The sequence below is a fragment of the Rhipicephalus microplus genome, chromosome 6 (assembly GCF_043290135.1).
Source record: "Rhipicephalus microplus isolate Deutch F79 chromosome 6, USDA_Rmic, whole genome shotgun sequence".
Classification (NCBI taxonomy): Eukaryota; Metazoa; Arthropoda; class Arachnida; order Ixodida; family Ixodidae; genus Rhipicephalus; species Rhipicephalus microplus.
This window is the reverse complement of record NC_134705.1, coordinates 31,850,524-31,866,662: the sequence shown is the minus strand read 5'-3', so window position 1 is coordinate 31,866,662 and position 16,139 is coordinate 31,850,524. Positions and strand designations below refer to the sequence as shown.

The 16,139-nt window shown below is 49.3% G+C and overlaps 1 protein-coding gene across 7 annotated transcripts in view; it reads left to right on the top strand.

Annotated features, from left to right (window-relative positions):
* Window positions 1-16,139, top strand: part of LOC119167687 (G patch domain-containing protein 2) — a 341,817-nt gene that overhangs the window by 234,854 nt on the left and 90,824 nt on the right. For all 7 annotated transcript variants that reach the window (XM_075865896.1, XM_075865895.1, XM_075865893.1 and 4 more), the window contains 2 exons: window positions 2,037-2,110; window positions 10,927-11,084. In XM_075865896.1, coding sequence (XP_075722011.1) covers window positions 2,037-2,110; window positions 10,927-11,084 — 232 coding nt within the window. The remainder of the gene's footprint in view (window positions 1-2,036; window positions 2,111-10,926; window positions 11,085-16,139) is intronic.

Here is a 16,139-nt window from a genome sequence, read left to right as displayed (position 1 = left end):
TTCTGAAGTAAGTGAGGCCCTGCAGGAACACTAGAATGAGCATTCGCTTTCTTTCTGGGCTTTGCGCAGCGATGCGGGGGGCCCGTGAAAAAGATTCCACGGCTCGGTCTCACGGACTCCCATGGCGAGTCGAATGTCAGCAACCCGCATTCTGGGTGCATTGTATGGGTCATGTTCTTTGTGTTTTATTGGCAACATATTGGGTTATTTGGCGTGTCACTTCAGTTTAATATTAGATTTGGCTCGCAAGCTCATCTTTATTTAAAAGATGTCATTGTGCAAAGGTGGGGCTGTGTCTATGTGTAATGGCCACGACTCTTTTTCAGACCCAACGTTCGCTGACGTGCAATTTTTGGTGCATGTGCGTGAGGGAGAGCGAGAGCGTACGCTCCCTAATAGAGCCATCAGTTGTGGTTAACTTGTCACTGGCTGTAGGTGTGCATGCAGGCTCTTGGGGAAAGTATCATGCCGCATTGCGAGATGAATACAGTCGAACCTCGATATATCGAATGGCGCGGCGATCGCGAAATAGTTCGATATATCCAGAATTCGATATAAAAAAATCACGAAAAAAATTCGTCAACAGCTTGCTGAAAACAACCAACGAACCGTTCATGCGTGGTGTAGTAAATACTCACTTGAAGATTCAAACATAGTATTTATTGTGTTGGTTTAAAATATTGAAAAAGAGTAGCCTGCTTTTTGTTGGCCATGGCGTGTTTGACGACTGCGTCCTCAATATAGTCCAGGCGATCCATAAGTGATAGGCCGGTGCCTTTAATCGCGCCGCAGTGGCGGCGCACAAGGGCCAAGGCAGCTACGACCTCAGCTGATGTCGGGAGCGGGACACCATCAGCGCTTGCGGGATCCACCTCGGCAGAGTCGTTATTTGGCTGCTCAGCAGTAGCTTCGGCGACAATCTCCACATCTGTGAGCTCCGCCGTTCGGAGTTGGGCCTGTCGCGCACCACAGCGCGCGACAGGCCTAACTCCGAACGCACGAACACTGCGAGCACAACGACCGATGCCTGCCGATGCTACGGGGGAGGAGCTTGCAACAAGTGCGCAGTGTGCCGTTGACACCATAGAGACTGCAACGACTGCAAGCTGCAAGGCTGTGGCGTGAGTCCGGGTGTAAAGCGCGCACATGGCGCGCCCATGCCGACTCGCCTGACTGCTTTCTCTTTCCCGGCGGCAGCGCGGGCCGTGTCCGAGACAGTCGTATGCGTCCTTTCTCTCATATACTTTCCTCCTCAATCTTTACCTCCCACTCCCCCTCCCCCCCGCGCGAAGCCGTGTCGGTGCCTTCGTATTGAAAGAAAATAACAGCTCCGCGCTGTTCTCTTCTCTTTCCTCATTTAAGAACCTCTACCGCAAGGCTGCGGCGCACGTAGGCCGCTACGTTAAAGTGGCGCTCTCGGCGCCATCGATGTGTGCAGCATCCGTAAACGCCCGCCGCTCTACCGCTACTTTCGAGAATTGCGGGAAGGCTTGCCGCCTGTCAATGGAACGCGGGCGGTTTGGGGTGGCTGAGTTCGATATATCCATTATATGTCAAACTTTGTTCGAAATAAAAAATCAATAATGCATGCGATTTCCCGCGTGATATAGGAACCGTTCGATATAGGCAATAATTCGATATATCCGTGTTCGATATGTTGAGGTTTGACTGTACAAGTCATGGAGGGAACCCGGAGTGAATACTCAGACCTCGTTACAGCTAAGGAAATAAGCTAGTTGTATCCGCAAATTTGTTATAGAGGTATATTCTTAACACTATCTGTTGTAAGATTATTCTTCATCTGCTTTGTTATTACATATACTTCATCATATCTATGTTCATTATATCGCGGTTAGAGTTTACAAAAGGAAACGGGTTCCCAGCCTTGTTCTGTGTTTCGAAGTGGTGCTAATAAGGCGCTTGCATCACATTTTGTCACATTCACTGAAGGCCAGTATTGTTCTTCCAGGTGTTCTTTCTTTTCATTTTCATCTTTGATTTATTAACCATGTGTATTTGACGTTTTCGATATGCAGCGAAGCCAGCAGCAGCAGCCTGAGCAGCAGTGAGAGCGATGCTGGCATCTTGACAAATGACGAAGGTCGGGAAGGTATGCTTGTTTCTTCTGCGCATTGAGCTGCTGTCTGTTTGCCAGAGCGCTCTGCAAGCATCACTTATGAGAACATTTGTAAAGTTCAAGGTGCAGGTGAGCAGCGCAGAGCACTGAAGCACACCAATGCAGGTCATGGAGGACGGACGATGTGAGGGAATGGTGACCATGAGCACCAATTGAGCTCATTAATCACGAGATTCGGACCCCACCCCTGTAGCAGCCCGGTCGGCCAACAGTACCTGGAAATAAAAATAAATAAATAAATAAAACATTTATTTTTTAACCAATAAGCCCAGTTAGTAGTCTGCACTCGTGTTCATCACTTTTTCACTTCCTCAGACATCCCTGTACTGTGTTACCACAATTAAGTGCTTTGTGTCCCTCATCTTCACTATGAACGCAAACCGACTCGCCCATAGAGATTGGTATAAATACACTACAGGGAACTCCTCTGGTGCAGTGCCAGTGTCTACAAGAGCTTCAATGCATTAGGGCGCCTCAGCCAGCATGGGAATGATGAGTAGTATACGCATTTGCCTAATCTTTGTTCGTTTGGCGCTGTGTGGGTTCTCGCAGACTAGAGGCACTTTGTCGCTAGATAAAAATTGGCGAATATTCACCAGTTCCACTTCATCATGAAGTGGGGAGCACTTCAAAATGATTTGTGAAGTTTCCAATGATCTATTTTTTCATCAAAAACAAACGCAAAAACACAACAGTAAACAAAGTTACAAGTCCGTTCAAAGTCGCAAGCACGAAAGGTTGGGCAAATTCGTGTACTACCCATCATTCCCGTAGCGGCTGAATATAATCGCAGTGCCAGAGGTCCTTCTAATATTTTGGGAAACTTTTCAGATTACTGTGGTTATTCGTGAAGTCAAGTCGACTGGTGGCGATAGCAATTTGCTATCACCAATAAAGTTCTGTCGCATGAGCAACTTCGAACCTGAAATGAAGAGGTCTGAAATGACAGGCTTTGGGGGCATGCCCTTGTTGCAAGCTGTTTATTAGGGATAATAGGAAAGAGTGACTTGCGATCTGTAGTAGACAACTCTATAGTCGTTTTCTATAAAGTTCTGTCGCATAAGCAACTTCGAACCTGAAATGAAGAGGTCTGAAATGACAGGCTTTGGGGGCATGCCCTTGTTGCAAGCTGTTCATTAGGGATAATAGGGAAGAGTGACTTGCGATCTGTAGTAGACAACTCTATAGTCGTTTTCTGTTAAAAATGCACCATTACAAGAATAAGCAGCTTTAATAAAGTGATGTGCTGGATAGATGGATGTTATTGTTTAATTGAATAAAAGATCAGCTTGAAAAGGTGACTTTTTCTTTAGCGCACGTACAAAACCTTCTTTCATATGTCACACAGAATTCTGTTCTTGATGTGAGCAGTGAGGAAAGTGCAGCAACGCCTTGATACCTTAAAGTAGGGAATACTACCGATAAAAGAAATTGTGGGACAAGTGGACTTTCAAGGATAGCAAAGTTGCAGAAGTTGAAGTGAAAAGTCAAGTTCTATTTAAGCACTTGATTACTACTGATGGGTGTCATAGCCAACTCGCGGAGAGCAGCTGACGGAAAAACAGCACACTTGATACCGTGGAAAAACACTAGCCTTTATTTCCTACGCACTCATCTTTTATAGCAACCTGGTGCTGACGTAACACGATGCATATCACATATCACACATCACATATCAGCACGTGTTGCGGTGGCTATTATGTTACACTCCTCCCCACCAACAAACAAAACAACGATAGTTTAGCGGCCTTCGTGGTCAGAAACGCACAACTGGTTTTTTTGTCCTCGTGCTTCTTCGCAGCATTGGCGTACTGTCATGGCTAGTAGGCACAACCAGATCGCGTGTTGCGGTCCCACTTTCGCTGCATGATTCAGGACACGGCTCAGCAACTGGACTCGATTGCTCCGACTCACACTTCCTGGGTAGCGGAACTAGTTTCTCAGCCGGTTGCACACCCGCTCGTTCCGACACGCACTCCGTGGTTGACGTAGCTTGTTGCACAGGCGGTAACACTGGCGTCGGTGAAGAAGTCTGTCGCTCAGGCGGCAGTCCAGGAGGCGCACTAACTGGGGCGACGTTCGGCCGCAGGTGTTCTTGATGGCGCCGCCAACACCTACCGTCTGACAAAACGACATCAGCGATGTTATCGGTGGCTCTGTCAGTCACTCTTGCGGGCATCCACGTTGGCCCCGAACGGAAATTCCGTGCGTAGATGAAGTCTCCGGGTCTTGCGGGTGGTGTGGTTCGAGCTCCACCATCATGGACAATCTTCTGCTTGAGCTGCTTCAGCAAGACCTTAGCTTTCATGTCTGGATGCAACAACGTTACAGCAGTTTTTTAACTTACGGCCCATGATCAGCTCCGCTGGTGAGCACCCGGTAGTTTCGTGGGGAGTAATCCTGTAATTGAAAAGAATACGGGCAAGTTGGCATGAAAAATTCCCTCCAGCCGATTTCTTTAGCTTTGACTTGATGCACTGAACTGCCCGTTCTGCAGCCCCGTTTGACGCTGGATGGTATGGGGGTGTCAATACTTGTTTGATGCCATTTCGATGCAGGAACAGTTTGAATTCCTCGCTCACGAACGCTGGTCCGTTGTCGGACACCACTACGTCTGGCAATCCGTGAGTAGCAAACATAACCCTCAGGCATGGGATAGTTGCCTCTGCCGATGGTGTAGATATAGGAACGGCCTCTATCCACTTTGAAAATGCATCGATAACGATCAGCAAGTAGCGGTTCTTCAGAGGTCCAGCAAAGTCAATATGAAGGCGAGACCATGGTCTGTCCGGAAACGGCCATGGCGTCATCGCTACCGGCCGCGCAACCCTCTGGTGTTCTTGGCAGATCTGACACTGGCGAACTGCAGCGGTAATGTCCTCGTCCAACGAAGACCATCAGACGTGACTCCTGGCGATACCCTTCATCTTGGTCATTCCAGGGTGCCCCTCATGAAGGAGTCGCAACACTTCTTGCTGTAATGCACTTGGGATGACCACTCGATCCGAGAAGTATACAGTCTTCTTGCACGCTCATCTGAAGTTTTCGATCTGCGTAGAACCTGAACTCGGGGTCACGTAGCTCAGCTCCAGACCATAAGGCCTCTCGTAGCTTCGCTAAGGTTGGGTCCTTGGAAGTAGCTTCCGCGACTACAGTCGACCGTAGCACCCGAGGATAAGCAGCCTCCAGCATGAAAACTTCCGCTGGCCTTTCCACAGGTTGAGCGTACCCTGGTAGTGGTAGGCGACTCAAACCATCCGCGTTGGCAATGCTTGCTCCCGGCCGGTACATGAGCTTGTAGTTATACGCACCAAGCATCAGAGCCCAACGCATGATACGTGGTGAACACATCTCAGGCACGCGCTTGTCGGGAGAAAGCAAGCCCAGTAATGGTTTATGGTCCGTAATAGCCTTGAACTCGCGTCCCCAGAGGTATTGTCGGAACTTGGTTACGCCAAACATGAGCGCAAGAGCCTCCTTGTCGATGTGACTGTAATTTCGCTCGGCTGGCGCGAGACTTCGTGATGCAAATGCGATTGGTCGTTCAGCCCCCGAGTCTTCTCTATGGGCCAGAACGGCGCCAACGCCGTACGGTGACGCATCGCATACGAGAACCACGGGTTTCTTGGGGTCATAATGCGCCAGCACTGCTGCTGAAACAAGTAGCTCCTTGCTCCTTTTGAAAGCATGTTCATGATCCTCACGCCACTCCCACGACACCTTGGCCACAAGCAGCTCGTTCAAGGGATGCAACACACTAGACAGCCCCGGCAGAAACTTGCGGTAGAAGTTGACCAGACCTAGATAACTCCGTAATGTCTTGACATCTTCGGGTCTAGGCGCCTTCAGCACAGCCTCTACCTTTTCAGGGTTGGGTTGAAACCCCGCAGCCGTGACAACGTGACCCAGGTATTCAACTTGTCGTTCCAGGAAGGTACACTGGTCAAGCTTCAATTTTAGCCCAGCTTGCTTCAGTCGCCTTAGGACTAGGCCCAGGTTTGTTAGATGGTCCTGGTCGTCGCGTCCAGTCACAAGAACATCGTCGAAGTACACCACAACGTGTCTGAGCCCTTGTAGCAGGTTTTCCATCTCCCGCTGGAAAATTGAAGGAGCAGATGTGACGCCAAAAGGCAAACGCGTGCATTGGTACAGTCCTTTTGGTGTGTTGATTGTCACCAGCTTGCGGGATGCCTCGTCCAGTTCAACTTGCAAATACGCATCAAAACAGGTCTTCAACGCGTGGTATCGGGTATTTTTCAGGCACTGTCACGGGATTAACAGTGACCTTGAAGTCGCCACATATCCGAATCTGGCCACTCCGCTTCAAGATAGGCACGATAGGCGCAGCCCATTCCGAAGTCTTAACTGGACGCAGCACTCCAACTCGTTCCATGCGCATCAGTTCCTCGTTGACGCGGTCGATCATTGCGAACGGAACAGGGCGAGCCTTGAAGAACCGCGGCTTCGCGTTGTCTTCGGTGGTTATTTTCGCGGACACTCCCCTGAATGTTCCCAAGGCGTCGTCGAAAACACTCGCATACTCAGCGACGAGTCCCTCAACCGACGTGATAGCCTTAACGTCCATCACACTGCGCAGCTCGATTCCGAGGCCTTTTATCCAGCCACGCCCCATAAGGGACGGGCAGCGTCCTGGGACGACGTACAACACGTCCCGGCACTCATGGTTTCCCAGTCGTACAGTCGCAGGCAGGCTGCCTTGCACCACGGACAGCTCACCGGTGTAACCTTTCAGCATGACGCTTGACGGTTCCAGACGACAAGACGGAAATATGCGGCGGAAGGTCTCTTCCGACACGACAGACACACTTGCTCCCGTGTCAATTTCCATAATGAGTGAAGTTCCATTCACGAACACCTCAACCCGGTACAGGCTACCGTCGTGATCCGGTGCGCGCACTTGCCACATTTCGTAGACTTGCGGTGCCGGTGTCTCAGAACGGCTTTCTTCGTCGTCTACGGTATGGATTGACTGATGCTTCCGGGACAAAAACGCTGAACCACCTGCGCTCGTAACTGTAACTGCCTTACCCTTGCATACTCGCGCCAGGTGCCCCTTGCTTCGACACTTGTGACAGACGCTACTTGCATGTCGACACTGCGTCGCCAGATGCTCGCCTCCGCAGCGGAAACATGAAACTGGTTTATGCTTCTGCTTTCCTGTATCACGTGACACGGCATTCGTCGGCGCAACAGTCATTGGCATGGCTGTTGACAGCGCGCGAGAATCTTTGTTCGCCGCTTCTATCGCGATAACTGTCTTCTTTGCGGTATCAAGGGTCAAATCTGGTGACTCCAACAGTCGTCGCTGCATTGTCTCGTCGTTGATGCCTGCCACGATGCGGTCACGAAGCATTCTGTCTCGAAACGAGCCGAAAGCACAATCGTCAGCAAGTTTGTTCAGGCTAGCGAAGAAATCCCCAGCCGTTTCACCAGAATGACGTATTCTTGAATTAAACTTGAACGTTGCAACCACTTCCGATGGTCTCGGCGAAAAATGCTTCTTCAGTACGTCAAGGATCGTGGACAGGCTTGTTTCTGACGGCTTCGACGGTGACAGCAGGTTCCGCAGTAATGAATACGTGGCCGGTCCCAAACAGGTGAGAAGTACTGCTCGCTTTTTTTCATCTTCGACGTCGTTGGCTATGAAAAATTGTTCTACCCGCTCTTGATACTCATCCCAGCTGGTTGTTCCCACGTCGAACGGCTCAAGCTTGCCGACACCAGGCATTCTACACACGGTAGAGAACACAGCCTTACAGGGAAGTTCCAGGCGGCACCAGCAGATCACAATCCCATCCTCGTCGCCACTGTCATAGCCAACTCGCGGAGAGCAGCTGACGGAAGAACAGCACACTTGATACCGTGGAAAAACACTAGCCTTTATTTCCTACGCACTCATCTTTTATAGCAACCTGGTGCTGACGTAACACGATGCATATCACATATCACACATCACATATCAGCACGTGTTGCGGTGGCTATTATGTTACAATGGGCACTTGTAAACCAGCTCCACAAAATGATTTCAAAGAAAAATTGGGCATAGCAGAGTTATTCACCAAGTGCGTTGTGGGAGCAGCAGGCTTGTGTGAAGCTTGTGAAGCAGTCTGGCGACAAAGTTTTTGATCCACTCTTAGTCAGAATTTTGAGACAGCCAAAATTTTCGTCGGATGGTACTTTGGCGTAAATGGCAGTAAATGCATGGCTCATATGGGAAAGATCGCTTGGTGTCGTGAAACATTTTGGTTCAGTCGATTTTCGAGATATGCAGGGGTGCAACAGCTGCACCAATTGTGCGAATTTGATAGAATCCCTGATTGTTGTGGCGAGCTGCTCCAAGCTTGTGAAATTTGTTGAAATTGCGCCATGCTGCACCAAAATGCCCAGCCAGCCTCAAAATTTTTTTCAGGTTCGCTAGTTCAGCGAGAAATGCAGGCCATTTCGGCCACCTGCAGCTTACATCATCACCCGAACCATAGTGCCTAGAATATACTTAGAATATTCTAGGCACGTGCCCTACGCTAACGAGCAGTGATCGACCAGATAAAGCAACAACACTGCGCGCCCATCAGTCGGTTTGCTGACCGCAGCGGATACCTATTGGTGGGACGACGGAACTTCAAGACAATAATGTGTTGCTGTAGCCACCAACGCATCGCGGGAAACATAAATTTCTTATCCTGGAAACGCGGCTATGGCTTGTTAAAAGCGAAAGGTGGAAGTGTATGCCGTGTTTTCCTCGCGCAAACAAGCTCGACGTGCTGCGAACGCCGCCGTTGCCTACGATCGTATTGATTGCCTTTGCAGTGGCACATAAAACATTTATTTTTGTCTTGAAGTTGTGTCGTTCCTGTCACGGTCCTGGCGATAAATATACTATCGCCGGGCCAACGGGCACGCGCTGTTGTTACTTTACCTGGTCAAACGCGTCTCGCGAAGTATCCAAAACGCCATCTAACCCCACTTTGAAAAAAAGAAAAATAAAGGTGGGAAGTGGGGTGGTGGTGTAGCGGTTAAAAAATTTCATGACTTTGGTTCTAATGCTGCTTGAGCCACCTTCGCCGCAGTGCACCTGTGCTCTGCGGAAAACTATATTGAAATGTAGAAAGGGTTTTTAGCGCTAGTGGGACACTGCAAATTTTGATAAGTTACTCATGTGTTTGTTCGCCGCACAATTTTGAGTACCAGTGTGAATACTGACGTCTAAATATGCTACTGGCAATCATTTGAAACAGTGTATGACATTCCTGTTTCCCATTTTTTTCTTGTGTTTTTCTTCTGCCACCCCTACTCCTCAGTTTTACGAATATCCCAAATTTTAAGGTCGTGAGCTTGGCATATTGATATTTAAATTCTTAGAGTTTGGCAAATCATTTGACAGGCGCAGCAAATGCTAATATGGACTTTATACAGTCAAATCTTATTAGTTCAAACTCGCGATGCTCTTGATGAGGTCCCGTCAAAACTATGTGTACTTTAATAGGTGAAAACGCCCGGTAATTCGAACGCGCAAGCACTTGCGACGGTTAATTCGAACATACCGCGCTCGGGAAATGCTCTCAGCACCCCGCCCAATCCCGCGGCGGCACCTCCAATGCCTCATCGCTGCGCGAAAAAGGAAAAGAAAAAGAAAAGGTTGCGGTGGAATTTTCGCTCTTTCTCAAATGCTGATCTGTGAGGTGCCTTTGCCACGCTTCTCCCTTTTCTGCCCCTTCCACGAGGCACTGCGCTGTGCTCCCGACCGGGCTGCAGAAATTAGGTACCTTTTCTCCTCTTTCTAATCGCTACCAACACCACCCCTGCCTGTAAAGACCCTTCTCCTTTCAACGACATGTGCGAAGTGAAAAAAAAAAAAAAGAAAAAAGCTGCCCTGGAGTGTTGGTTTACCTCAAATGCCCCCGTCTGCTTCTCTCTGCATGGAGACACTCCTCCTTCGTGTGCTGGCCACGCTGCTGCTTTGGCGCAGAGGGTAGTTGCGGCACGGCCGCTGGATAAAAGAGCGCACCGTGCGCTTTTTCATCCAGCGGCCGTGGTAGTGGAGATACAGTCGTCGTTGTCATCTTTAGAGAGTGTCGGCGCTGGACATTGCCGGGCGCAACTTCTATTGCCAGGAGAATGCTGAAGCCAAAGTAGACATGCTTTGCAAGCTGCGTGCGAAATTGATTGACTCGCTGCAAGGCGAACGTGTGCAGACGCGAATCACCGATTATTTCAACTAATGACGGATGTCCTGTGATTTGTGAATAAATGTAGGTCTTCTGAAACTTCCCCCTCGTGTGTTAGCTCAATGCACATGCGCCACTGCATGGAGAGCCCTCTGTTTATTTAGCTTTCATTATTTCGATCTTCTTTTAATTCGAACAAATTTTCGGGACCCTTCGAGTTCGAATTGCCGAGATTTGACTGCATTATTTTTTGCGCAGCGGGGTGGTTTAAAATACAACTTTCATTGAAATAGCATTGCTCATGTTCACACTGCACGATTTTGGGGATACTGAATGGTTGAAACATAAATTTTTTTTTTCTAAATGTAAGCCTCCTTTTTTTATACTGCTCCAAATTTGGTATTTTATGATAAAAAATGCATGTTTTTTTTCTGTAACCTGCTTCAAATTTGTAATTTAGTGCTCCAATAGTAACATTTTGTTGCTCCGAAAATTTCTCGAAATTGTATTTCGGCTGTTGCACCCCTGGATATGCGAGTTGAGTTGGCGGCGTGTTACCGTGTGCGGAGCAGAGTTTACAAAAATGTGCAATGCTGGGTTCAGGAGACGATGAGCAGAGCGACTTCTTCCACGAGGGCGGACCCAGCTGCTGGTGGGACGAACTGCACGGAGAGCTGGATGCTCGCTTCCAAGCCATCTTGGCTGGCAGCCTCAAGCACCTGTCACCCGCAGCACGTCAAGCCTACCACAATAATGCCAAGGTGGGCGGCCTTCTCACTACATTCACCAAGTCTTTCTTACAGAGGGATGTTTTCTGTTCATCGGAGTTTGGACAACATCCAATCGTAGTGCACTCACTGACCATTTACAGTATAGACCGCTTATAGCGTAAGTCTCAGTGTCGCGAATATCCGCACTATAACCAAAGCAACCTTTTTAAAGGGCCGTAGTTGTGCAAACGGCGTTGAGCATGCCGTCTCATGTGTTCAAAAATTGAAGCATACGATGCATGGCATTTATGATCATTCAAATTTCCGAATGTAAAAAATTGAATGGCGACCATAGAATTGTATTGCCTATGACATGAATGTGAAAGAGAAAGGAAGAAAGGATTTAACAAAAAAAAAAGCAACATCGCAGAAATTCATAGACTACAGTAAAACCTCATTATTTCAAAGTCTGTTATATTGAAATCCTGCCTAATTCAAAGTATTTCCATCGTCCCGTATTTTTCAACGTAAGTTTGAGCGGATAATTTGAAGTGGCGGTCAGCACCAGTCCGGCAATTCGAAAACTTTGGGTGCAGTGTGCCAGTTCTCAATCAGGATTTTGCCAAAAATCCGAGGAAACGATGCCCCTTAAAAGCCTCTAGGCAATGTGCTTCAGTGATACTAATGAGTGATAGTTGAAGCACTCCTGCCTCGCTACTTCCAGCTCGAGCCGGGCTGTAGTATGTGCCGGGGAGGTAAAAGAGGAAGACGACGTCTGGTGCGGCCTCAGGACTCCATCTTTACCGCGACTGCCGAACTTCATCCTCACCCTGTAAATAAATCCACCTATTCTTTAATTCAACCGTAACAGTTTTGTGGTGGAGGCGCTGGGTAATCAACCAAGCAACACGACGCTTCAAGCGCCTGATCTACGACGAAGCCGCCGCCTTGCTGGACTGCCCCCGTTACCACTGGCAGCTGAGATGTCTCACGGCGAAGAAGGAAACCGGATCCCCGCAGCTGCAGACCTTCTACCAGTCCCAGCAGCACCGCTAGTACCAGGTTCGCGTGCGGCTGGTCCGTGGTTGCGTCAGGATCTGATAGTGGCTCGCACATTCGGTGGCGAATCTGGCAAGGACGTGAATGCCTGGCTCACACACTACAAACGGGTGAGCAAATACTACCAGTGGGATGCGGCGACCCAGCTGACCAATGTAGTATTTTTCTTAACGGACACAGCACTCGAGAACCACAAAGATGCCCTCACGTCATGGGATCGCTTCGTTTCTGAAATAAGAGCGTGCTTCGGAGACTCCGTAGCTAAGAGAAAGCAGGCGGAACAAACGTTACTGCAGAGAGCTCAGATCCCAGGAGAGACGTGCACGACCTATGTCGAGGCAATCTTGAAGCTCTGCAAGATTGTCAACCCTTCTATGTCAGAGGAAGACAAAGTTGGCCACCTGTTGAAGGGCATTGCCGAGGACGTGTATCAGTTCCTCATCAGCAAAGACAGCCTTGCTACGGTGACCGACGTCATAAGCCACTGTCGCACATTCGAGACCCTGAAGATGCGACATATCACCCCCAAGTTCGGTCGCCTACCGAATGTAACAACCGTGGCAAGTGTTGACAAATACACGCCGCTTGATCTCGCGTCGACAATACGCCAGATCGTTCGAAAAGAGCTCAATCGACACGCTCGCCCGACGCCGTACAAGCCTACACCCACACCGCCTCCCTCTCGCCCTTCCGTGTCAATTGCCGCAGCAGGCAACGATGACCGCAACTACAGGCCACCTTCACCACCGAGGTCACAGCGCAATAACTACCCGCTGCCGAGGTACGAAGACCGCTTCAGTTACCCCCATCAGCCAGCCAACACCTATTACGACCCGAACGAAGATGCACCCGTACCACCACCACGTCGGCGCAATGTCTTCCAGGAGTACAATGCCTACCGCCAAGCCCCTGTGTGCTACTGTTGCGGTATCGCCGGGCATATAGCTCGGTTCTGTCGTCGACAGAGAGAGCCAACATCCCGATATCGTTCCCCATCACAGTTTCCGCCAGCGGGCACTGGTCACAACAACGGTCATTGGCTCGCTTATTCCAGGAGTACCTCACGGCGGGGAAATCACCGTGGCAGTTCTCCCGTTTCTGACCGTAGTTTGACGCCTCCATCTGGCCGACTGCATCGTTCCCCTTCGCCGGGACGACGCCTGTCATCACCGCCGCCGCCGGGAAACTAGCCAGCACGACCGATGGAGGTGAGGTCGCACAACAAGATTTGCCTCAGATGCCTCCGCCAGTTATAATGTCCAAGAACAAGATACGTGTAGAAATAGATGGCTTTTGTACAAGTGCTTTGGTGGACACTGGTGCTACGATATCAGTTATGAGTCTTTCTTTCAAAAGTCGCATTGGCCGCAAAGTTATGTTTACTTGGGGCGAATCAACAAGGTTTCGTGGTGTTGGTGGGGAAGTACTTCATCCTGTCGGAGTTTGTGCCGTCAATGTCTTATTGGCAGGAAAGGTGTTCCCAACAGAGTTTCTTGTGCTGCATTGTTGTACCCACAATGTGATTCTCGGTCTTGACTTTCTCCAAGGATGTGGTGCTTTCGTCGACTCTGGAAGCGGTGAACTTTCCGTCAGCGCTGACGTTGTTCCTGGCCTCGTCGATGAGGCGCCGGAGGCCGCGAAGGATGCTCTGATTGTTTCCGATGAGCTGACAGTGCCGCCATGGTCAATGAGGTCAGTTGTGGTGTTCGCCCCAGAATCTGCCACATCTTTTGACGCCATCGTTGAACCTGCCATCGTTCAATGTGCTAAGAAAGGCATACTCGTCCCTCGTAGTTTGGTACCTGTTAATGAAGGAGGAACCTTTCTGTGGGCACTGAACTGTTCGCCAATGCCGGTTGTGCTCCCTCGAGGAATGAAGCTTGGCGTCTTAGATGATCCCACTGAAGGTTCTGTAGCGGTCGTTAACAACGATGAAAGCGAGAAAGGTACAGTCTCTGGCAAGCACAGTTGCTCTTACGAGTCGCAGATCCTACGCATGATTAGCGCCACTTTGCGGTCACACGAGCAGCAAACATTACGCCATCTGTTGAGGCGACATGCTTCTGTGTTTGACTTTTGCCAAGAGGAGAGGTCATTACCTTTACCATGTTCTCGCGCTCACCATAGGATTGACACCAGCACTGCCCATCCGATCCGACAAAAGCCTTACCGAGTGTCGTCATTAGAACGAAAAGTTATCGCCGACCAGGTTCATGAAATGCTGAAGAAGGGTGTTATTGACGAGTTGTGTAGCCCGTGGACAGCACCGGTCATCTTGGTTAAGAAAAAAGATGGTGCCTGGCGATTCTGCAATGATTACAGAAGACTCAACAGCGTGACCAAAAAAGATGTATATCCGCTGCCTAGAATTGACTATGTTATTGACTGCTTACACTCGGCTTCCTACTTTTCTTCAATAGACCTACAATCAGGATATTGGCAGCTGCCTATGCACCCTTCAGACAAGGAGTAGACCACATTCGTGACGCCTGATGGACTGTACCAATTCAATGTGATGCCGTTTGGGCTTTGCAACGCCCCCGCACTTTTGAAAGGTTTATGGACTCTGTCCTTCGTGGTCTTAAATGGGAGGTGTGCTTATGCTACCTGGATGACGTCGTCATTTTTGGGCGTACCTTCGAAGAGCACAACATCCGTTTAAGCCTTGTTTTAGACTGTGTCGGAAAGGCTGGCTTGATTTTGAACTCCAAGAAGTGCCAGTTTGGTGGACGACAAGCCTTAGTCCTCGGTCACCTAGTTGACAAAGATGGTGTCAGGCCGCATCCCCGCAAAATCGAAGCAGTCGGTACATTCAAACCACCCCAGACACTGAAGGAACTTTGCAGCTTCTTGGGCCTATGTTCCTACTTTCGCCGCTTTGTGCCCCGATTCGCGGACGTAGTACACCCACTGACAAGCTTGTTGCGAAAAGACAGCCCATTCGAATGGACACCTGATTGTGATGCCGCCTTTTTTGAACTGAAATTTCTACTAACATCTGAGCCTATTTTTCGTCATTTCGATCCTTCTGCTCCTACAGAAGTGCACAGTGACACAAGTGGAATTGGCATCGGAGGTGTGCTTGTTCAGCGCCATGATAATGCAGAGCATGTTGTTGCTTATACGAGTCGATCTCTAAGCAAGGCTGAAATGAATTATACGGTGACAGAGCAAGAATGTTTAGCGGCTGTATTCGCCATTCAGAAGTTTCGATGTTACCTCTACGGTCGTTCATTCACGATTGTGACAGACCATCATTCATTATGTTGGCTTGTTACCCTCCGAGACCCTTCTGGCCGCCTTGCTCGATGGGCTTTACGCCTTCAAGAATTTGACTTCAGCATTTCGTTCAGAAGTGGACGACGTCATTCGGATGCTGATTGCCTTTCTCGCCTACCTATGACCACGACGGAGGACAGTGCAGATACCCTTGACATCTGTTTTGCTGCGGTCTCTCACACGTTTCCTGACGCCAATATCTTCAAACGAGAACAATTGAATGATTTATCTTTAGACCCATTGTTCGTTGACGCTCGGAATCTCAAAGGCAGTGGTCGCTTTCGCATTTGTGATGGACTGTTGTGCAAAACGAATTACTCAGCAACCGGCGCACGTTATTTACTGGTTGTACCTCAAAGTCTTCGATGCGACGTTCTCCGTACTATGCACGATGATCTAACGTCAGGACACCTTGGGTTCATTCGCACCCTGCATCGAGTGCAGCAGCGTTTTTACTGGCCCCGAATGCGCGATTTTACAAAACAATACGTCTCGAGCTGCGAGAACTGCCAGCGTCACAAACGACCTACCAGTTCACCGCACAGCCTTCTTCATCCCGTAGAACCGCCTACTACGCCTTTCGAGCAAGTGGGCATCGACCTATTGGGCCCGTTTCCGCGATCTTCGAACAACAACCGCTGGATAATAGTGTGCGTCGACCACCTTACCAGATACGCCGAAACCGCTGCGATACCATATTCTACAGCTGATGGCGTCGCTGCCTTTTTGTTACGCTCCCTTGTTCTTCGCCATGTTCCACCTCAAGTA